Source organism: Capricornis sumatraensis, chromosome 4 (assembly GCF_032405125.1).
Source record: "Capricornis sumatraensis isolate serow.1 chromosome 4, serow.2, whole genome shotgun sequence".
NCBI classification, from domain to species: Eukaryota; Metazoa; Chordata; class Mammalia; order Artiodactyla; family Bovidae; genus Capricornis; species Capricornis sumatraensis.
This window is the reverse complement of record NC_091072.1, coordinates 100,292,848-100,316,261: the sequence shown is the minus strand read 5'-3', so window position 1 is coordinate 100,316,261 and position 23,414 is coordinate 100,292,848. Positions and strand designations below refer to the sequence as shown.

The 23,414-nt window shown below is 47.1% G+C and overlaps 3 protein-coding genes across 3 annotated transcripts; 1 reads left to right on the top strand and 2 right to left on the bottom strand.

The window, feature by feature from the left end:
- Nucleotides 1-641: 641 nt before the first annotated feature.
- MARS1 (methionyl-tRNA synthetase 1) lies at nucleotides 642-19,547 on the top strand. Its single transcript, XM_068970040.1, has 21 exons — nucleotides 642-750; nucleotides 1,737-1,827; nucleotides 1,973-2,051; nucleotides 2,129-2,263; nucleotides 2,606-2,681; nucleotides 2,921-3,093; nucleotides 3,255-3,361; nucleotides 7,383-7,499; nucleotides 7,642-7,845; nucleotides 8,648-8,849; nucleotides 10,821-10,895; nucleotides 15,244-15,414; nucleotides 15,584-15,679; nucleotides 16,032-16,149; nucleotides 16,501-16,714; nucleotides 17,432-17,563; nucleotides 17,671-17,775; nucleotides 17,867-18,053; nucleotides 18,881-18,952; nucleotides 19,187-19,258; nucleotides 19,355-19,547. The coding sequence occupies exons 1-21, from the start codon at nucleotides 642-644 to the stop codon at nucleotides 19,499-19,501; spliced, it is 2,682 nt and encodes an 893-aa protein (XP_068826141.1). The 3' UTR covers nucleotides 19,502-19,547.
- On the bottom strand, nucleotides 19,524-20,322 carry DDIT3 (DNA damage inducible transcript 3). The gene is made up of 2 exons (XM_068970041.1): nucleotides 20,185-20,322; nucleotides 19,524-20,092 (listed from the first exon to the last, which is right to left on the bottom strand). The coding sequence occupies exons 1-2, from the start codon at nucleotides 20,320-20,322 to the stop codon at nucleotides 19,724-19,726; spliced, it is 507 nt and encodes a 168-aa protein (XP_068826142.1). The 3' UTR covers nucleotides 19,524-19,723.
- On the bottom strand, nucleotides 20,263-23,408 carry LOC138077802 (DDIT3 upstream open reading frame protein). The gene is made up of 3 exons (XM_068970043.1): nucleotides 23,335-23,408; nucleotides 21,059-21,106; nucleotides 20,263-20,340 (listed from the first exon to the last, which is right to left on the bottom strand). Exons 1-2 carry the CDS (start codon nucleotides 23,395-23,397, stop codon nucleotides 21,065-21,067), a joined length of 105 nt encoding a protein of 34 aa, XP_068826144.1. The 5' UTR covers nucleotides 23,398-23,408; the 3' UTR covers nucleotides 20,263-20,340; nucleotides 21,059-21,064.
- Nucleotides 23,409-23,414: the final 6 nt, after the last annotated feature.

Below are 23,414 nucleotides of genomic sequence, written 5' to 3'. Positions count from 1 at the left end.
GAAGTCGCTCAGTCGTGTCCGACTCTTTGCGACCCCGTGAACTGCAGCCTACCAGGCTTCTCCGTCCATGGGATTCTCCAGGCAAGAATACTGGAGTGGGTTACGATTTCTTTCTCCAGGGGATCTTCCCGATCGAACTCGGGTCTCCCACATTGGAGGCAGCCGCTTTAACCTCTGAGCCACCAGGCAAGCCCCAAGCACATTGCACAACGTTAAGTTTATCATAGCTCTCAACTCTAGAACTCTTGATTCTTATGAACTCCAATCTACAGTCAGCCATTGCGAGTTGCCTCTGTCATGGCAGCGCCACTTCAGCAAGAAAGTGGGGCCCTCGGTTTCCGTCATCGGCCTCTGGCTGCTTTAGAGGATTAAAGTGAGCTGGGCCCCACACGTTACGGTCTCCTCCGGTCCTCCCATCAATAAAGTGTCGCTCTGGCACCGCATCTAAACCTCTCCATCTCTATGGCACTCCTTTCCTGTTTTCTAGTGTTGCATGATGGGAGAAACAGTCAGCTTTCCGGGAGCCAGGCCAGGGGAACGGCTCCATTCGGGACTCCATTTCCCGGCGTACCTCGCGGCGGTCGGTCAGCCCTCTGGCGGGAGACCGGTTCCGGTTGCATCAGCGTAGGGTCCACGGCGAAATGAGGTTGTTCGTGAGTGAGGGCGCTCCGGGGAGTCTGCCTGTGCTGGCCGCGGCCGGGAGGGCCCAGGGCAGAGCGGAGCTGCTCATCAGCACTGTAGGCCCAGAAGGTAGTTGGGCTGGTGCTGGTGGGCGGTGGATGAGACGGGCGGGACTGGAACACGCAGACAACGACCCCACAGTTGTCTTCGCCAACACTCCAGGCCCCAACACCACGCACTCCCGTCAACTTCCTCCCACGTTATCCTTCAGCACCCCGTACCTTCTTCCCTCCCAGTGACATCTTTCATCAGTCACTTCCCTTAGCCTCAGTGTACCCTTCTCTCATTTCTGGTCTCCCCTCCTTTCTCTCCCAGGACCTCGTCTCACTCCAGTGAACCTCTCTCCCCTCTCCAACCTTCTCCCCCACGTCATTCATATGATGCCCCCCAGGTTTTCTTAGGAAACCCTACTTTCCTTTCGGTTTATCTCTTCTCATTCCCAGCCATCGGTTTGTGTGACTCCTAAGCGGTTCTCTTGTCAGTCCTCCCAGTTCTTTTAATTTTGTTCTCCCAGGGTAGCTCAGATCATTTTCAGATATTCTTGTGCTCAGTCTCTCAGTTGTGTCCGACTCTTTGTGACCCTGTGGATTGTAGCCCGCCAGGCTCCTCTGTCCATGGGATTTTCTAGTCAAGGATCCTGGGGTGGGGGCCATTTCCTTCTCCTGACACAGGGATCGAACTCATGTCTCCTGCATTGGCATGTGGATTCTTTAGCACTGAGCCACCTGGGAAAACATCAGACATCCTAGTTATTTTCAGTTGTTCCAGTTCTTGGCTGCAGCACTACCCCAGTACCACCACACTCTCTCTGCAGTCCCCATCTGTTTCTAGCTGGCAGTCTCAGCTGAACACCTGCTTGTCTCTCCAGCTCATTCTGGACCCATCCCCTTTCAGAGGTCCTATCCTGGACCCTCTCCTTGTGACTGGCCATCTCCCCTGCACCCCCTCTGCCCCCCCCCCCCGGCACCTCCCCCAGACGACTGTGAAGATGTCCTTTTAAGTTGACATAGTATTTCTTTTTTCTGTTTTTCACCCATCTTCCTCCCCTGTGTCAGAGTGTGTGGTCCCATTCCTGACCCGGCCTAAGGTCCCTGTCTTGCAGCTGGATAGTGGCAACTACCTCTTCTCCACCAGTGCAATCTGTCGGTCAGTATTGGTCCTTGATGCAGGGAGGTGGCTGAATAAAATCGGGTTACTGTCCTCTGTGTGGCCTTATTTACAACTGGGGTAAGAAATGGACTCGACCAGCGAGCCCCTTTAATTCTCCCTCTGTTGCTCTTTCCCTGGGTAGATACTTCTTTCTGTTATCTGGCTGGGAACAAGATGATCTCACCAACCAGTGGCTGGAATGGGAAGCAACAGAGCTGCAGGTAGGACTGAGATGTGGGGTTGGCAGGCAGATTGTTGCTCTGCACGGCCATCCTGACCCGGGTCTCCTGTGTTTCAGCCAGCTTTGTCCGCTGCCCTGTACTATTTAGTGGTCCAAGGGAAGAAGGGAGAAGATGTTCTTCGCCCAGTTCGGAGGGCCCTGACGCATATTGACCACAGCTTGAGTCGTCGGAGCTGTCCATTCCTGGCTGGGGTGAGTTGGGCCTTGAGATCAGGGTTGGGAAAAGCTGTATGGTATAAGAATTAAGGAGGAAGACTGTATTCAAAGTTCAACCCCCACCCCCAACTGCCCCTTACTAGCACTGTAACCTTTAAAACTCGTAAGCTCTTTAAAGTTCATTGTTTCTCGTCTTTGAAGTGGGAGTAATGTTAGAACCCTTCTCAGTGGGTTATTGTGAGATTTGAGATAATTTAAAATGCTTAACACAGTGCTTGATATTTAATAAGTGTTTAGGAAATGTACAGTATTATTATATCCATGGGAAGAAACTGAGTGTCTCACCTGTGTACTTTTTCTTTTTGTTTCTCAACAAAGGAGACAGAATCTCTAGCTGATATTGTTTTGTGGGGAGCGCTCTACCCGTTACTCCAAGACCCATCCTATCTCCCTGGTGAGAACTGTGCATATCACTTCCCCACCAGCCTGAGGAACTTGGTGTAGGGGTTACAGAGTGGGCAGTAGACTACTGAGGACCTATTCTGAGCTGTAACTTGACAGGGCAACTATAGCAGAAAGACAGCTGAGGGAACTGGGGAAGGCAGCTGGAGAAACTTCATAAAGGGGAGGAGGTCCCTTTCCAGCTACCGATTCTAGGTCTTGTTGATTGCTTCCTTTCTCCCATGCCCACAGAGGAACTGGGTGCCCTGCACAGCTGGTTCCAGACACTGAGTTCCCAGGAGCCATGTCAGCGAGCTGCAGAGACTGTGCTGAAGCAGCAGGGTGTCCTGGCCCTCCGGCCCTACCTCCAGAAGCAGCCCCAGCCCAGCTCCCTTGAGGGCAGGCTTATCAGCAATGAGCCTGAGGTTTGGAACAAAGAAGAGGGGTACCCACACAGCCTCAGTGCCTGAGGTGGTGGGGGGTGGCTTGGAGAGAGAGTTTGAGCACAGCTGTTAACTGTGTCAGTTCTTGGAGAGAATTTCCTTACGCGGTATACCTGGTGAGGGATACTGTCCACTCTTCATAGGAGGAGGAACTGGCTACTCTGTCTGAGGAGGAGATTGCCGTGGCTGTAGCTGCTTGGGAGAAGGGCCTGGAAAGCTTGCCCCCTCTTCGGCCGCAGCAGAATCCAGTGTGAGTAGGCACAGACTGAGTGGGGCTTGGTTTTTTATGTGGTAATTGTTGATAGAGCCAGTACCTGCCTGTTTAATCCCCATTGCTGACCTTTCTGTAATTTTCTATCCTCTTAACCTCTTGGCTAATATTTTGGACATACTGTCCATCAGTCCCCCCCCCACACCTGTGTTTTCAGTTACTTTCCACCTACTGATTGTACCTTAGTCTGTTTCTCCCGTTCAGATCGTTGTTCTGAGCTTTAGACATCTGTCAGACTACCTCCTTGATTCCTCCACCTCCACTGGCATTGCAAACTCATCATGTCCAAAACCAAACCTCTTACCTTCCCTGCCAGGATCTCTTTCTCCTTTAGTCACTTGTCTTAGTGAATGACTCCCACCTTCCACCTGAAGAGCCAGGCCAGAAATCTTGGTGTCATCTATACCATTTTTTCATCTCTTCCTGTATCATTTACTCCATTACCAGGTCATTGATTCTAACTCCTAAGGAGTCCTTGTATCCATCCCTTCTCCCTATCCTCACTGCTGCTACCTGAAGTGGGGCCTCGCCATCTCTTACCTTCTCCTTCCCTGCTGTCCTGTGCTCCATATTGTCTCCAGATGGCTGGTTAAAACTGCCGATATTATCATCTCATTCTCCTTTTCAGAATTCTACAGATGGTTTCTTTGTGTACTTCACCTGGTCTTTCACGATCTGGCTCCTGCCTGCATGCTTAGCATCATGTTTTATCACTCTTCTGATAGCTAAGATAATATTCACATACATACTGGGAATTTTCTGGCTGGGTCCAGTGGTTAAGACTGATGCTTTGACTGGTGAGGGCCCAGGATCGATCCATGGTCAGGGAGCTGTGTGGTGTGGCAAAAAAAAAAAAATCACACCCATATGTAGCTTTTTCCATTGGAACGAAGTATTTGTAGTTCTGAACATGTTGTTCAATAAAGATTTACGTGTCCACTCCTTGTCAGGCCCTGTGTGCTGGGAACTGGGTCTACAGAAGGGAGCAAACAGACAAGACTCTGCTGTCATGCCACTTTGAGTCTAGTGTTATAGACAGGTATTTTAAAAACTGTAAGTAGTATGAAGGAAAAGACAAGTACTGTGAGAAAATGTCACAGGAGGTTAACTTAGAAAAAGACAACATTTGAACTAACACTTGTGGGAACTCCCTGGTAGTCAAGTGGTTAGGACTCCATGCTTTTACTGCTGAGGGCCTGGTGGGGGAACTAAGATGCCACAAGCTACACAGTACAGCCAAAGAAAAAACGAGATCTAAAGATCAGTCCTGGGTGTTCTTTGGAAGGACTGATGCTAAAGCTGAAACTCCAATACTTTGGCTACCTCATGTGAAGAGTTGACTCATTGGAAAAGACTCTGATGCTGGGAGGGATTGGGGGCAGGAGGAGAAGGGGACGACAGAGGATGAGATGGCTGGATGGCATCACTGACTCGATAGACATGAGTTTGAGTGAACTCTGCTGGTTGGTGATGGACAGGGAGGCCTGGCGTGCTACAATTCATGGGGTTGCAAAGAGTCAGCCACGACTAAGTGACTGAACTGAACTGAACTGAAGACTTGCAAAATGAGTAGGAGTTAGTCAGGCAAGGGTAAGTGTGGGGAAAGGCTGTCTCAGATAGACGAAGCATCTTTATAAGGAATTTCTAAAAGGCCAGTGGCTGGAGGCTGGTCAGTCAGGGGACAGCTGGGTCAGAATGAGCTTTGAGTGGAGGGCAGGCTGAGATCATATTCTCACACCTTGGTGTGTTTGCTCATGCTCTTCTTACTGGAAGGCCTGTGTCTCCCCTACCTCCTGGACAGTTGTTCAAGAGACTGGGTCTATCATTTCCTTCTCTGTACAGCTTGAGAGTCTTAAGTGCTTCATCTTCTGGCAGCTCCCGTTGTCACATTTTATGGTAATTGTCTCTACGTGTCTGTCTCCTCACTAATCTGTAAGCTTATTGAAGATTGGGGCTCTCTTTTCTTTTACATGGCATATCTTTTAGCACAGGGCCAAGTATTTGGTAGATAATGGTAAAATTTGAATGAGTTAATGAAAGTTCGTCTTTTGTTCATTCACTCATTTTGAATATTTCTGTGAGTACCTACTGAGGATTGATTTGGAGGTAGTAAAGAACAGGAGGTGGACTTTCTCAGGTGTCTATACAGGCTAACTTGTTTGAATGCATACTTAGAGGAGGAGACAGTTGGTGTTAGGCACTAGAGCAAATGCTTTTGCTTCTGACTGAAGTGCACCCCAAGAGTCTTGAATCTGGCAAATTCCCACCCATTCTTAAGAACCCAACCCATATAGTTCTACCTCTGTGGAATCTTTCTTTATTTTTGGCTGTGTGGGGTCTTCATTGCTGCGTGTGGGTCTTCTCCAGTTGTGGTTTGTGGGTTTCTCTTGCTGCTGAGCGTGGGCTCTAGACGTGTGGGCTTCAGTTGTTGCGGCTTACAGGCTCTAGAGCGCAGCCTCAGTAGCTGTGCTGCATGGGCTTAGTTGCTGCTTGGCACGCAGAATCTTCCTGGACCAAGGCTGGAACCCATGTCCCCTGCGTTGGCAGGTGGATTCTAAACCACTGGACCACCAGGGAAGTCCCTCTGTGGAGTCTTGGGCTGTGGATGCTCAACTTCCTTTGACCTCTGTGAGCACTTTGTACCTCTGATCGCACTGATCCCAGTCAGAAGTTATATGATAGAATGTACCCTCCTTGAGGGCAGAACCCTGGGCATGCTCACCTTTATGTCTCCACTGTAGTAAGCTCACACAAGATGAGAGAGACATTACGGAGCGACACGAAAAGGAGCACTGCAGCGTGTGTGGCGCAGGTTGCTTAGGGGCCCAGGGCACAAGGATGACTGGGTGGGAGGCCGACTGTCAGTGAGGGGGGGCTTTCCCGAAGGAGCTGATTTCTAAGCTGGATTTCAGAGAGAATTATGGTATTCAGTCACGGGGAGAAAAGTCAATGAATGCAGGAGAGATTGGTGAGCACTGTCTGAGGAAATGAGCTGTAAAATGTTCCAGGAAGTAGATGGACCATCTAACCAGCATGCAGCTGGGAAGAAGGGTGAGATTAACAGGAGGAAATCACTGGAGTCTCTGTTGGCAAGAGATTCTGAGACTTGGTGAGCCTGCAGGGTGCCTACAGTTGAAGAACATGGTAATTGTTGGGAGCTGGCCGTTGTAAGTTAAGAATGGTTTGAAATAACATTGTAAATCAATTATACTTCAACAAAAAATATTAAAACTTTAAAAAACACAAAAGAATGATTGGAAAGATGAACCCTAGTGAGGTGTTAGTGCTGGGGAGGGCGGCGGATATAGGATGTGTTCAGCCGAGCTGTCATGGGTGACAAAGCATGGAGAGAGGAGCAGATGGAGTGACTTCTGGCGGCAGGTTGAGTGGGATGACTAGGAATGGTCCTGGGACAGTGGGGAGGAGATTATGGCTATGAAGGCAGTGGCTGGTGCCTGCCGGTTTGAGACAGGCCATGAGGAAGTGACTGACCCACATGGGTTAGGGCGTGAAGAGTCATGCGATATGAGAGGACATAGCACTTGGAAAGAAGGGGAGAGGTCAGTGCTGGGAAGGTGTTCTTGGGTGGTGTTAAAGTCCAGGGAGTTAGTGAATGATGGTTGAAGAGAGCCTGGGGAGAGTTGTCAGTACTCAGGAGGCTGGAGCCTGAGAACCAGCTGATGGAAAAGGGGCACTTAGGATTATAAAGAGGGACAGAGTTCCATGTGGGAACGAGGCTTCTTAGGAGCAGTACACGAGGCTTGCTCGCTATGGGCAGGGCCCTATATTTGCAGCTGGAGGGATCTCATGGCTTCTGGGAAAGTTTAAGCTCCAGCAGCTTCGTGTGAGGAAAGAGATCAGATGGACATGACCCTGGGCAGTAGAATAGATGCATCTGGCTGCTCCGTGCACTTTGGGTCACTTTTTTTTTTTTTTTGGGGGGGTCACTCTTGACCCTCTCATCTCCCCCTGGACTGTTCTCTTCCTTCTTCCCTTCCAGGTTGCCCGTGGCTGGGGAGAGAAATGTGCTCATCACCAGCGCCCTCCCTTACGTCAACAATGTTCCCCACCTTGGAAACATCATCGGCTGTGTGCTCAGTGCCGACGTCTTTGCAAGGTGCAGCCAGCTACTGGGGGAGGGCCCTGAGGAAGCAGTGCTCCCCAAGTGGGAAATAGGCCTCAAGTGGGGATACTGGAAGGATCCTGGGCACATGGAGGGGGCTGAGATGGGGCCTCATGATCACTACGTTCCCTTTCAGGTACTCCCGGCTCCGTCAGTGGAACACCCTCTACCTGTGTGGGACAGATGAGTATGGTACAGCGACAGAGACCAAGGCTATGGAGGAGGGACTAACCCCACAGGAGATCTGTGACAAGTACCACGTTATCCACGCTGACATCTACCGCTGGTTTAACATTTCGTTTGACTTTTTTGGTCGGACTACCACTCCACAGCAGACCAAGTAGGTGTCCTTTGGTCAATCAGAAATGGAGGGGGTGAGGGCAGTGGGAATATTGAGGGGACAGAAAGATAGACGGAACCAAAATTGTTGCCCCCCCGCCCCCAAACATCTGGATATTGTCCTGAAATGTGATGTGTCTCAGGCATTATTATGGGGAGTCATTGTGTGCAGAAGTCTGACCAGGGCTGCAGGAGCCGCCGAGGTGGGGAAGAGACAGGAATTACGTCCACAGGAAGGATCTGCCTTGCCTCTCCCGCCTTCCTTCTCTTACAGTCTTAGGACACCCCTCCCGCTCCTGTGTGTTTATAGGAAACATTCATTCTCCTCTGCCTGATTGTCAGGCCTATAAATACTACACAGTAGGTAGGCTGCCAGAGAGTGCTGTGCAGTTTAGCAGTTGGACTGATTGAATTTTTCAGTTCAGTTCAGTCGCTCAGTCGTGTCTGACTCTTTGCAACCCCATGAATTGCAGCACGCCAGGCCTCCCTGTCCATCACCAACTCCCAGAGTTCAAAGAACTAACCAGTCCTATCCTTTTGGAGATTTTTGTTAACAAAGAATACAAAACAGATAAATCTGTATTTGACCAAAGTAAATTCTAGAGTGATGAAGAAAGAGATCATGTGGGGAGTTGGAGAATTTATGTGAGAGGTCTGGGCTCATGAGTAAACTCCCTGCAGATGACTAGAGGGCCTCTCCCTGATTTCTTTGGCAGTTGGACTGGGTGAGTTTGGGTCGAGTGGCAGGAAGGAAGGGTGCATTGCTTCCTTTGACTTCCCCCTTCTCTTCCACACCTCGTCAGAATTACCCAGGACATCTTCCAGCGGCTGCTGGCCCGAGGTTTTGTGCTGCAAGATACTGTGGAGCAACTGCGGTGTGAGCACTGTGCCCGCTTCCTGGCTGACCGCTTTGTGGAGGGTGTGTGTCCCTTCTGTGGCTACGAGGAGGCCCGGGGTGACCAGTGTGACAAGTGTGGCAAGCTCATCAATGCCATTGAGCTCAAGGTAGGAGGAGGGTCTCCTGGGAGCCTGGAAGGAGACAGTGTCTAGTTTTAAGGGACTGTCACTTAGGATGTTTTTTAAATGAAGTATAGTTGATTTATAATGTTGTATTACTTTCTGCTGTACAGCAGAGTGATTCAGTTATACATATATATGCATTCTTTTTTATATTCTTTTCCATTATGGTTTATCCCAGGACATTGAACATGGTTCCCTGTGCCACACAGTAGGACCTTGTCTGTAGGATTTTTGATTTAGCATTCAAGACCTTTCACCAGTGGCTCTTTCTACTCTAGTCTTAGCAACTGGTCACTCATACTGAGCATTTACTATGTGCTTGGCATTGTGCTGGGAAAGAGACAAGTTGAATTCATGCTTTCTTGCCTTTTCTTCTGCTTCACACCAGCTGTTCTGCGCTTGTTTAGTTCTTCCTTTCTTCTGTAAACACCACCTTTCTTCTACTCCGTGTTTATTCATTTGGTAGTTGTTCATTTATTCAACACACTTTTTTGAGTCTTTACAGTAGTGTTGTCATAGTTCTGGTTATTGAGATTGTAGCAATGAACAAGACAGGTTTTCATCTAGTGAGAGAGAAGACAAGCACTAAAGATAGAGTGTAGTTGCTATAAGCTTCCAGGAAGACGTAACAGAGTGACTTCTGGGGGGAAGAGTTGAGCTGGGTGATTAAGGAAGTCCTCTTAGAAGGGAACATTTGAACTGAAAGTTTAACTGAAGAATGAGAAGGAGCCAGGAGGCGATAAGTGGGATGAAGAGTATTCTGAGCAGAAGGACCAGGACATGTAAAGACCCAAGGCAGCAGAGCAATGAAAAGGGGAATTGAAAAGACCAGTGTGCCTCACAGTGGGTGGGGGTGGAGAGGTGGTGGTGGTGGGTTGAAATGAGGTCAAAGACATAGGCAGTGACCAGATTTTCGGGCACAGTTAGCCCTCTTGGAGTGGAATGGCAGGCTGCTCTGTGGATAATGGGTGGGAGGGAAGCAAGAGAGAAAGCGGGGAAACCAGTTTGGAGGCCAGAGTGGCAGTAGCTCAGAAATGGAGTGATGGTAGCTTGGACTAGGTTAATAGCAGGGGGAATGAGGGGGCAGGGAAGGATGTGAGATAAGTTTTGGAGGCAGACTTTGTGGAACTGGACAGACTGGAGTTTGAGGTGATAGGTAAGTCAAGAGAATGGAGACTTTACGTTTTTGGCTTGAGCAGCTTGGGTGGCTGGTAGCACCATCTACAAACACGGGCAAGACTGCGTGAATTGCTTTCTGGTAGAGTATGGTGACACTGTTTGGGTTTGTTAAGTTGGAGATGCCTCCTTAGTCATCCAGGGAGGGATGTTAGGTAGGCAGTTGATACAGACATGTAGAGTTCGGGAGAGAGTTCCTGAGAGAGTTATACTTTCTCACCTTAAAAAACCCAGATCAAAACTCACTTGCAGGCTTTCATTGACTTGCCCCACCCAACTGCTACTCCTTTAGCTGTCATACTTCATTGTTTGTACAGTCATGTTGTGTCATGCAGATAAGTGTTTCTCGACATTTTGCCGTGTGAAGGCCCGCGCTTGTTTTTCATGCAAGCCCTCTCTCCCTGCTTGAGCGTAACTTCCTCAAGAAGAGGAACCATGTGTCTTCTTTTCGGTTGGTCTTTTCACTCCTCACACAGCTGCAGGGCTGTCTAGCCTGGGTCTATCTAGCCTGTGCTCAGAGAGTGCATTTTTCCTGTACTTGGGAATGAAAGGACACAGACATGAAACTCCGTAGCAAAAGTTGTGCCCTGCAGACCTGACTCTCCAAGCTCAGAGCCGGTCCAAGTAAGTAGTTCTTACTTGGTGGGGTGTGAGAATGAGGTGAAGTGTGGTGGCAGACAGGGGACCTCATCTCCCCTCAACCTGGAGAGCTCCTGGCCTGCAGCCTGATTCCAACTGCCCTGCCCTGGGTCACCCCTTCTCTTGACTTTACCTTCACAGAAGCCTCAGTGTAAAGTCTGCCGGTCGTGCCCTGTGGTAAAATCCTCTCAGCACCTGTTTCTGGACCTGCCTAAGGTGAGTGGGCCTTTTCCTCAAGCCAGTCTGCACAGCCTCTCGTGCACCCTCTGCCTCAGCGACAGGCAGGACAAATGTGTACCAAATCACTCTCCCATGTTTTTAATTTCCATTTTAAAATCATGCATGTTTAATGTAAAAAGATGTAACAGGAAAAGAGCACAGAGTGAAAGGCCAGGCCCATCTGCCAAGAGGTAGTTTTTGCTGCTGATTTTCCTCTGTAGCACTTGCATGTGAACATTTTATTTTTATTTTTGTGATTATTATTTTTTAATCGATTTATTTATTTTTGGCTTCACTGGGTCGCTGCAATCTGGCTTTCTCTGGTTGTGAATGGGAGCTACTTTCTGGTTGTGGTATGCTGAATGAAAGTATTTTTATGCCTTTTGTCTTTTCCTTAATGTAAATTAGATGGGCATTCATATTATTCTGCAGTCTACTTTCTTTTACTTCACAATTTGTCTTGACCAATTTTTTACTTTAGTGGATCTGTCTTTTTTTTTCCTTTTATTTGTTTAAAATTTTTTTTTTGGCCATACCCTGTGGCATGTGGGACCTTAGTTCCCTGACCAGGGATCAAACCTGCACCCCTTGCATTAGAAACTGGAGTCTTAATCACTGGACTACCAAGGAGGTTCCTATTTATTTTTAAAAAATATTTATTTGGCTGTGCTGGGTCATAGGTTTTAGTTGCACCCCATGCAGAATCTTCTGTTTTAGCTGCAGCTTGTGGGATCTAGTTCCCTGACCAGGGCCACCTGTATTGGAAGCTCAGAGTGTTAGCCACTGGACCATGAGGGAAGTCCCTTTTTTTTTTAAACTTTTATTTGGAGATGATTTCAAACTTGGAGAAAGAGTTGTGGGAATAAGCAGTTCCTAGAACAAAGAACCTTGTGTTCTTTACCTACAAGAACCTCATGTACCCATTACCCAGATTCACTGGCAGTTAAGATTCTGTTCCATTTGCCTTAGCTTATTCTCTCTCTCATACATGTATGTATATGTACTTATAGATCCTCTTTACTCTTAAATGCTTCATTGTATGTTTTCTAAGAAAAAAGACATGTTCCTGCATAACCACAGTATGGTTAACAGTTTAAAGAAATTTAACATTAATATAGTTGTGTGATCTACCATCCATATTCCATTTTTGTCAGTTATTCCAATAATATGTTTTCTAGCATGTTTTTTCCTGTAGTGCTGAATCTGGCTCTGAATAATGTATTTAGTTTTTCTGTCCTTTAGTTTCCCTTAATGTGAAACAGTTCCTCAACCTTGATCTTTTATGATATTAACAGTTTTTAAGAATATAGACCTTGATTCCCCTTTCAAAACAGAATATTCTTCATTTTGCATTTGTTGACTCTTTTCCTCATGAATAGATTCAGATTACGCATCCTCAGTTGGAATATTGCATAGATGATACCGTGTTCTTTTCGGAGGCATGTGGTGGCCATTTCCCCCTTATCAGTGATGTAAATTTTGTTCAGTCAAGATGTTACTAGGCTTCTCCACTGTGTAATTAATATTTCCCCCCTTGCAACTTAAAAGCAGTCTGTGGATTTATTATCAGTGTTGACTCATGGATTCCAATTTTTTTCAATGGTTTATAACTTATTCCTGTCCTAAAAAATTTTGATGTTCTGATTGTTCCTTATTTGGCCAACGGGAGCCTCAAGGTGGTTTCTCTGGGCGTTTCTGAGGTCTCCTATCATTTTTAAGCACTTATTTTCTAGCATAGCAGGATATTCTAGATTCATCTTGTTCCATCCTGGGATCCAACCATTTCTCCAGCAAGCCGTATTTTTTCTTTTAAGTAGGGAACAGTATTAGAGGCCAAGTTTTGTGTGCTCATTGCTCCTGGGATGTCTTTGCTTCTCAGCCCTGTCAGCAGAAAGTTAGGCATTTATTTTAGGTTCACACTGACATTGCCATTCCAGTCCAGCCCCATGGAGTTCTTCTTCACTTTCCCTCATCCCATATTTTTTATCTCCCTTCTTCCACACAGTAAGTACTCTGGTTTCCAGCAACATTATTTACTCATTTATTTGATCCTACAGTACACCTAAAATTAATTTCAGAATTACTTCACCCATACCGCTACCAAAAAACCTACTACAGTGAGTTTAGGGTTAGTTTGCAGTCCTGCTCCTTCCCCTAGAACTGAGGGTATGCAATCAAGTGTGTTCAACATTGTCTTGGCTCAGTTTTTTTCCCCTTTCAGTGTGGTTATGTTACTGAAATAAGCCAATAATTTAGGTTCATTTGCTTCTAGTTTTTTTTTCTCTCCTCATACTTGTTTTTTAAAAATGTAGAACAGTAATATGCTTCTAAATTGAAACCCTGAGAAACCTGCCATGCTGCAGTCTCCGAGGCCACAAAGAGTCGGATATGACTTGGCGACTGATCAACAAATACTCAGAGAAGTGTCATTCTCTTTCCTGTCCATGCTGCCTTGCTCTCCTGTCTCCTACAGGCGATTGGTTTTATTTTCTGATTTAGTCTTAGTGTTTATTTTTGTAAAGATAAGCTTATATATATGTGTGTGTGTGTGTAAAACATTTTATATATACATATAAAGATGAGCAGATAAATGTATGTATACATATGTATCTGCTGTTTTCTTCTTATACAAAATATAGCATACTCTACATACTGTTTTGCATTTTATATTTTTCACCTAACAGTATGTTCTAGAAATCATTCTGTATCAGGACTACTCCATACATGTCAGTTCATAAAGATCATTCTTACTCAGTGTTGTTTTGTTTTTTGTTTTGGCAGCATGTGGGGACCTTAGTTCCCTGCTGCTGCTGCTGCTGCTAAGTCGCTTCAGTCGTGTCCGACTCTGTGCGACCCCGGAGACGGCAGCCCACCAGGCTCCCCTATCCCTGGGATTCTCCAGGCAAGAACTCTGGAGTGGGTTGCCATTTCCTTCTCCAGTGCATGAAAGTGAAAAGTGAAAGTGAAGTTGCTCAGTTATGTCTGACTCCTTGCGGACCCCCTGAACTGCAGCCTACCAGGCTCCTCTGTCCATGGGATTTTCCAGGCAAGAGTACTGAAGTGGGGTGCCATTGCCTTCTCCGACCAGGGGTCAAACCTGTGTCCCCTGTAATCACCACGGAATTCTCTATTTTTCCTTTAAATTTTTATTTTTTTATTTTATATTTTGGCTCTGGTGGGTCTCCATTGCTATGTGAGGGCTTTGTCTGGTTTCGGCAAGTGGGGGCTACTCTTTCTTGTGGTGCTCAGGCTTCTCATTGCTGTTGCTTGTCTTGTTGCGGAGCACAGGTTCTAAGCATGTGGCACACAGGCTTAGCTGCTCCACGGCACGTGGAATCTTCCCGGACCAGGGACTGAACCTGTGTCCCTTGCATTGCAAGGTGTATCCTTAACCATTGGACCACCAAGGAAGCCTTGTTACTTAAACGGTTGCATAGTACTTCATTCTGTGTGGGTGCCATAGTTTATTTAACTGATTTTTTTTGTGTTCATCATTTAGGTAGTTTCCAGTATCGTGCAGTTAAAAATACTGTTGCAGTGAATAACCTTGTGCATATGTATTTTTGTATTGTGGGAAGTCTGTCTTCAGGATAAACTCCTTAAGGGATCACTTGCTGTGTCCAGAATAAATGCATATGTAGTTTATGACCTGCTTTTTCTCAGTAGGTATTGTTCAGTTTTACCTTCCTCCCAGTAGCGTGTGCACCGGTTTGCTGCAGCCTCACCAGTAGAGTGTGTTGTTAGGCTTCTAGTGCTGTGGTGTTTCTGTGGATGAATCATGTGAACCATTCCTTATGAAAGATTTATCTTTGTTTTTCTGCTTACAAAAGTGATAAACACTTGTTTTTAAAATTTCAGAATGAAATAGGTGGTGTGAAAGTGGATGTTCCCTCTAATCTGTGAGAATAAAGTACTAAGATATATACTTTTTGGGGATTGTGTTAATCTGTGTATTACTATTTTATGATAGGATTATATCTTATATTACTATTTTGAAGTTTGCTTTAGTTAATATATTTCTGAGATCTTTACATACTTTTTAAAAGCCTTAGTAAGTGTTTCATTGGTTGATATACCATAGTTCTTTAAATTCTACTGAACCAAGTGAATTAGTTTTAATATTTGGTGTGATGAGTGGTGCAGTTCTCTTATAAATACATCTATACACACTTATGTGAAAATTTCTGTTGAAAAAAGTCTCAAGTAGAATTGCTATGGCAGTCATGAATCCTTAATTTTAATTATATATCAATAAATGACTCCAAAAAGCTTGTGTGTATTTATCCTTATGCTGACCACACATACAGCTGTCATAAACCAGCTCTCTGTGCTTCTCTGCTATCAGCTGGGAGCACGGGTGGAGGAGTGGTTGGAGAAGACGTTGCCTGGCAGTGACTGGACACCCAACGCCCGGTTCATCATCCGTTCTTGGCTTCGAGATGGTCTCAAGCCCCGCTGCATAACCCGAGACCTCAAGTGGGGAACCCCTGTGCCCTTAGAAGGTTTTGAGGACAAGGTAAAAAACCCTGAGCTTTACTCAGATCTCAAATGATTCAGCTTTGGGGTTGAAACTTGGGCAAGCAGAATAGACCATTGCTTATGTCTTGTTTCAGTCTGAGACTCTGGGTCAGCAGGGTTTTCCCAGTGTGCTTGCATTCTCCCGTGTCTCCCTCCTGTCCCTCCAGGTGTTCTATGTCTGGTTTGATGCCACCATTGGCTACCTGTCCATCACAGCCAACTACACAGACCAATGGGAGAAGTGGTGGAAGAACCCAGAACAAGTGAGTAGTTCTTAGTTAGCCTGTCCATGGGGCTTCCCAGGTGGCACAGTGGTGAAGAATTCTGCCAATGAAGGAGATGTAGATCTGGGTTTGATCCCTAGGCTGGGAAGATCCCCTGGAGGAGAATATAGCAACGCATTCCAGTATTCTTGCCTGGAAAATCCTATGGACAGGGGAGCCTGGCAGGCTGTAATCCCTGGGGTCACAGAGTTGGACACAACTGAGCATGCACACATGTACCCACTGCCTGTCGGAAGGGTGAATGTGTAGGGGGCGGTTCGGATTGGGTACCTGATCTTTCTTAGGCCTTTGAAGAGGCTCTTAGGAGCTGTCTCCCAATTATATTTCATAGGTGAACCTGTATCAGTTCATGGCCAAGGACAATGTTCCCTTCCATGGCATAGTCTTTCCTTCTTCAGCCCTAGGAGCTGAGGACAACTACACCTTGGTCAGCCACCTCATTGCTACAGGTACCCTGGGAAACTGAAGATGGAGGGTGTTCCTAGGGAGTGAGGACCAAGGCAGCACTTGGAAGAAGTTCCTGGAGAGGTGCTAGGTCTTGAGTTAGGAGTTGAGGTGAAATAGGAAACAGAACATGGACGCTCAACCCAGAAAAAGGAAGGACCTGAAGAGAGCAGAAGTTCAGAGCTAAATTTTGTAATGGGTGGAAGTAAAGGGGAAAAGATCACATTGGAGAGGAAGGATCTTCTAAGTATGCAGGCCAGCTACTCTAGAGCTGAGGTTGAGGAAAGAAGAGTTAGTGGGTCCGGGAGGAAGGACATGATTTGAACAGATGGTTGGCATTCTCCTTCTCTGTCCAGAATATCTGAATTACGAGGATGGGAAATTCTCTAAGAGCCGGGGTGTGGGAGTGTTTGGGGACATGGCCCAGGACACAGGGATCCCTGCTGACATCTGGCGCTTCTATCTGCTGTACATTCGGCCTGAGGGGCAGGACAGTGCCTTCTCCTGGACAGACATGTTGTTCAAGAATAATTCCGAGCTGCTTAACAACCTGGGCAACTTCATCAACAGGTGGGATCTGGTGAAGGGTGAGAGGCAGCAGATAGCTGGGGGTGGGGGCGGGGGGAGGCTTGTAAGAGGGGAAGTTAGTTGTAGAGATGTGATTTAGCAGAGTTATCACAAAGTGAATTTTTGCTAATTATTTTATTAATGTTATTGGAAGTGTGTCCTTTCCTAGTGCAAGTTCACTCGCAGGCCACTGAAAAGTTTGACTGAAAAAAAGGGTTTTTTTAGCACAGGGGTAGGAGATTGGAGTTTTATCACTTCAGTGTCACTTTCCATTATTGGTTCCTATCTCAGCTATTTTGCAATCTAAAGAAATAATCTCTGTGGCTACCCATACTTTCAGATTTGGTTATTAAACCACAATGATCAGGTAGGTAGTCTCTGCTAGAGGATATATTTGTTTGATATCAGTTAATGTATATATTTCAGCTTGATCATTTCAAGTTCCTGACTTCTGAAAAACAAATGGTTACTGAAAACCTTATATGAGGGATATCAGTTTCCTTTATATGAGGGATATCTGTATGTAAAGTATGTCTGTCATGTGCAGACATTTTCTTAGGGGAGAGAAAAAATAAGGAATTAAGTTTTGCTTTCCAGCTTGAGGGAGCCAGGTGGTTTCAGCTCTGAGAAAATGTAAAATTATGAAAACCGTGTCCAGTTTTCTGTAAGGAGACTGGGAAGTAACTCTTCTCTTCTCCCTGCCCCCCTTCTCCCATCCAGAGCTGGGATGTTTGTGTCCAAGTTTTTTGGGGGTTTTGTGCCTGAGATGGTGCTCACCTCTGATGATCAGCGCCTGCTGACCCATGTCACCCTGGAGCTCCAGCACTACCACCAGCTGCTAGAGAAGGTTCGGTAAGCATCTACATCTCTGTCTCAACTCCGTGATCTGCTAGCATGTTGACAACCCCATACTGGTACCCCTAGGACCTTACCCCTTGGCCTGCATCCTTCCTTCTCAGGATCCGGGATGCCTTACGTAGCATCCTCACCATCTCTCGCCATGGCAACCAGTACATTCAGGTGAATGAGCCCTGGAAGCGGATTAAAGGCGGCGAAGCTGACAGGTGGGTGAGAAAGTAGGGTTGGCTACAGAAATAAAGTGACTGGCTGGATGTGTCCTCTTGGAGGTCCAGACTAGTATTTTTTCTTCCCCAGGCAGCGGGCAGGGACAGTGACAGGCTTGGCCGTGAATATAGCTGCCTTGCTCTCCGTCATGCTCCAGCCTTACATGCCTACAGTTAGTGCCACCATCCAAGCCCAGCTGCAGCTCCCACCTCCAGCCTGCAATATCCTGCCCACGAACTTTCTATGCACCTTAACAGCAGGACACCAGATTGGCACGGTAGGTCTGAGAGTTGGAAGAGCCAGCCTCTCTCAAAATTTTTTAAAAAGTTATTCATTTATTGGCTACATTGAGTCTTTGTTGCCACATATGGGCTTTCTCCAGTTGAGGCAAGCAGAGCTACTCTCCAGTTGTGCAGGCTTCTTGTTGTGGTTTCTCTTACTGGCTCTAGGCACATGGGCTCAGTAGTTGTGTATGGGCTTCTTGTCCCAGGGCATGTGGGATCTTCACAGACCAGGGATTGAACCTGCATGCCCTGTGTTGGAAGCATGGAGTCATAACCCCTAGACCACTAGGGAAGTCCCTCAAAATTTCTACCTTGCCATGCAGCCTTTGGAGGAGGGCTCAGGGAAGAACTTACTGGGTGTGACACTCTCATAGCTGTTCTCACAACCCATTCCACCCTCACCTTCACTCTGCACTTTAGGCTTGTTTCTGATATAAAGCCCTTGGAATTGGTTTACAAGCCCAATCTTTTCTTTAGCCCATATATCCTCACTAGGTTTGTGCCAGAACCTAGGGGGCAGGGAAAATATAGGGTAGCTGCTTTCTCAAGACAAGGTGATAAAAATACATACGTACTCCTCTAAGCTTTTGCATCAACCTAGCATCATTAAATAACCTAAGTAATCTTTGATTCTAATGAATGCCAGTGCTTTTTCTGGATTCTTTACTGAAATTAGCATGTATTTTCTCAGCGGTACACTCAACCTTTCTTTTGGAAACTTGCGTTCCTAAATGTCAGAAGCTGGGGTGGAGAGGCCCTCTTTATAGTCAAGTAAGAATTTATACCCCATCAGTGGATGATTCTGGAATTTTTTTCACAGGTCAGTCCCTTGTTCCAAAAATTGGAAAATGACCAGATTGAAAGTCTGAAGCAGCGCTTCAGTGGGGGCCAGGTAAGAAAGCTAAAGACTGCCTCAGCCACCAATAGTCCTCCATGTCCCTCAGTAGCCCCCACACATCCCTCTTTTGGCCCTCCTGCTTCCTCACTTAGTTTTTCTTTCCTGTCTTAGCTAGAAGAGTCCTTGGCTTTAAAGGTAATCACTTGCCCCTGCGCTCTTACATCAGACCTGAAGTCAGGGCATGTTTATGGTAGCAGGTGCTAACTCTGTCCTGTCGTTGTTCTCAAGGCAAAAGCATCCCCCAAGACAGCAGCTGGACCGCAGCAGATCCAAGCACTGACAGAGGAAGTGACCAAGCAGGTGCGGGGCTGAAGCCCTATGGGAAGTTGGAAAAGCTGAATCCTAAATAGGTCCTTTCTGGTCTCACCGTTATTCCCCCGCCCCCTCTCCTCTCAGGGCAACATTGTCCGAGAATTGAAGGCACAGAAGGCAGACAAGAACCAGATTGCTGCAGAGGTGGCTAAACTCTTGGATCTGAAGAAACAATTGGCTCAAGCTGAGGGGAAACCCCTGGAAACCCCTAAAGGCAAGAAGAAAAAGTGAAAGTGAGAAGTTATCATAGAAAGTCACTTTAATGGATATGGACAATAATAAATAAATGTACAATCTCTATATACATGCTGAGACCCTTTTCTATCGTCTACCCTAAGCTACCCTACTGAATCGATGGTGGTGGGGTATGTCGTTGGCACTGGTGACGTGGTCAGTAGATACTTCCACGAAGGGTCAGAAGTGGCCTGAAATGGAAGTGCTGGTCCCAACTGTTCATGCTTGGTGCAGATTAACCATCCGGTCAATCAGAGCTCGGCGAGTTGCCTCCACTTCCCTGGTCAGGCGCTCGATTTCCTGTTTGAGCCGGGCATTCTCTTCAGCTAGCTGTGCCACTTTCCTTTCATTTTCTTGTTCTTTCTCCTTCATGCGTTGCTTGCCAGCCCGGGCTGGGGACTGGCCACTCTGTTTCCGTTTTCTGGGTCTTCCTTGGTCTTCCTCTTCTTCCTCCTGAGCCAGGGAGCTCTGACTGGATTCTGGAGAGCAGGGGCTCTGGGAGGTGCGTGTGACCTCTGGTGGTCCTGGCTCCTCAGTAAGCCAAGCCAGAGAGGCGGGGTCAAGAGTGGTGAAGGTTTTTGATTCTTCCTTCAAGGAGATAAGGCAGGGTAGGTATGAATTAGTCGAAAAGGGAAGGGCAGCACCTCCTCATCCCCTGGCATCAGGCCTAGCATTCTTACCTCCTTGTTTCCAGGGGGTGAAACACAGGTGCCCCGATTTTCATCTGAGGACAGCACCTCCTGCAGGTCCTCATACCAGGCTTCCAGCTCCCAGCTGGACAGTGCCCCGAAGGAGAAAGGCAATGACTCAGCTGCCATCTCTGGCTGGATCAGGATCTGGAAAAGGACATACTCACGATAGTGGGGGTAAGGAAAAGAAGCTCCACCAGTCAGTCTACAGGTTAATACACTGGTCTGCTGCCTGTCTTGGTAGATAAAAATCTATTGGGGAGCAGCCACAGCTGTTTATTCACATGTTGTTTTATAGCTGCTTTCATACTACAATAGCAGAGATGAACAGCTGTGAGAGAGACTATTCTGTGAGGCCCTCGACATCTTAAACATTTACTGTCTGGCCCTTTAAAATGTATCAACCCCTGACCTAGAATGAGAGTCCCTTTTGCTTTTGCCCAGCACTTGAAGAAGCAAGTACCTGGACATGTATTCTTATGGGTTCCTAGTAAAAGTCTTCAGCTTCCCTTGGGGAACTCCACTGGTTGTTTCCAGGGGTGGTTACTAGACACCTGTACTCCTTTCTCCTCCTGTGGGGGGAGCCTGGGCAAACAGTCCTTGGGTCCATCTAACCCTGGGTGGGAAATGAGGGGTGGTGAGACCTCACCTGACTGCACTCAAGAGCCAGCTTTCAATTAGGACATGTTCTAAGAATAGGGATTTGGTCACCTCTTTAAGGGCAGGCCAGGAGGATGGATGTGGCCTAACAGCAAAAACCTGCTCAGATTAAAACCCTCCTCTCCTGTCTTCTCTAGGTGTTTTCATAATTTCATAAGCAACAACTCTTAGGAGCTTGTTTGGGGAAATGGTCAGTTAAACTTACCTGCTTTCAGGTGTGGTGATGTATGAAGATACACTTCCTTCTGGAACACTGTGGGGATCAAAGATAAATATTAGACATTTTTGGAAGGGTGGAGAAAGGTTCTTTTTACCTCCAGCTTCCTACTGGTCCTTCCTTACTTCCTATTGATAGTTATCAGTCTCTGTGGCCATTTCCAAGGACAGAGAAGAGCCTGACTTCCTTTATTTTTAGTTGCTGACATTTGTAGTCCTCTGATTACATAATAGCAAAATCCTGGCCAACTCAGCTTTTTCTAAATTCAAGGCAGTCTTCAAATGTGCCAGGGTAAGGACTACAGGGATGGGAACAAATCAAGTGGCCTTTTCCTAATTCTATTCCCACGCTGACCACCTTCAAATGTGTTTTTTCAGTCTAGACCTCTCCTGGGACCTCCTTCTGGATATCTAATATGCATCTCAGACTTAATATGTCCCAAGACAAACTTTGGCTAATCTTCCCCTACCAAGGTCTTTCCCATCTCAGTATAGAGCAACTCTAGTTGCTTGAGCCAAAAACCTTGGTATCATCCTTGATTCCTCTCCTCTCACACCCCACAATTCAGTCCAAACCAACAGCAAAACTTAAACTCATTCTTCAAAACCCCAGAATCTAAACACGTCTCGCCAATTCCATTTTTTCTAATCTAGATTAAGTTACTCTCATCTCTCCTAGGTGATTGCAGAAGGTCTCTCAGTTTCTGCTCCTGCACCCAACCCCTCCTGGAGTCTATTTACAACAGCAGCCAAAGTGAACCTTTTAAAACTTAAGTCAGGGTGTGTCATTCCCCTGCGTAAAACTTAATCTCACACATATTAAAGGCTGAAGTCCTTTAAATGACTTAAAAGGTCTCCACAGTCTGCTCCTTCCTTGCCTTGTTTTTCTCATTGACCTCCCCAGCTCTCGCTCACTTTAGTCCAGCCAACTGGCCCCTAAAGATACTATACATGCTCCCACCTTAGGACTTCTGCTCTTGCTATTCCTTCTGGAAAGCTCTCTCTTCCCACATAAGTCTTTCATTTAAATATCACCTCAGTGAAGGAATCCCTGACCACCCAGTGTAAACTGTAACCTCCACTCAGCATTCTCTACCCTTCCATGCTTTAATGTTTTCTATGGCACTTTACATATTTGCTTACTGTATGCCTCTTCCCACTGAAATGTAAGCTCTGAGAGAGCAGACATTTTTCTCTCTTGTCTGTGGATAAATGCTGGGTCCCAAGCTGCATGGCACATAGTAGGTCTGGTTAAGTATTAGGAATGAATGCATAAATTCTCCCCAATCTCTCACAGGGGTAGGAGGATGAAGCTCAAAGGCAAACCGGCAGCTGCCTGCCCCTAGGGACTGCAGATGCAATATCGTCCTGAGTCTTTCTCTGCAGGGCTGTCCTCCCTGGGGAACCCTTCTTGCCTTCCCATGTGTGGGACAAGGCTTTCATCAGCAGTGGAGCCCCAGGCCAGAGGGCTGCAGAGCCAAACAGGGGGCTAGCCTGATGCAATGGTTACACAGAGATTAGTTGGGAGACAGGACAAGGGAAAAAAGGCACGCACCAATCCCAGGGGAAGGGCAACCCACTTGGGAGACCCCAAGTGGCTTCCCACACTTAAAAGATCCAAGATGCTCTCCGGAGCAGGAGGCTAGAGGGCTTTGGGGAAAGGAAAACTCATCTCCGTTCCCTGTCCATCGACATCCCTCTTCCCGAAGACTTGTGCCGGCCTAAGATTTTCTGTTCTCTGCAAGCGTGCGGGAAGAATGTCCTGCGGAGGTCCAGAAGCCCCAGCTACTGACGTGGCTATGCTGGCCCCGAGACGCTAAGGCCGACACAGGATTGGGGGTAGGGTAGGGGGAGGGCCGCCGGTGGCAAAGCGGCGGCAACGGCCCGAACCACTGGGTCACCAGGCTTTTCGGGGGTGTGTCCTGTTGCCCCGCCTCCCACCGGACAGGCCTAACAAAGAGGCCTAGGGTCAGCAACGCGAGAATAAATCTTCCTAGCTGGGGCCCGGTCGCCTAATAGCACAGATCAGGGACTGTGGTCCGGGCAGGGGCAGGATGGTGCGGTCGTGTGAAGGACGGGGTGTCTGTCTCGTAAGCACTACTTTCGAATAAAGGATTCTCCTCATCCCTCCCCCGGGACAGTCACTTCTCTTCTTTGCGGAGGGGGTGGGGCTACACCCATAAGAGCGGATGCCCTAACTTTAAGGGGCCAACTCGTGTTCGCGAGGATGGGAGGGTAAAAGGTAGATGGGGAATCAGTACTCGCCTCTCTCCTCAGGTTCCGGCTTTGATTTTGGCTCTGTCGCTGCCACCCGCTCATCTTCAACATGATACACTCTATGCCTT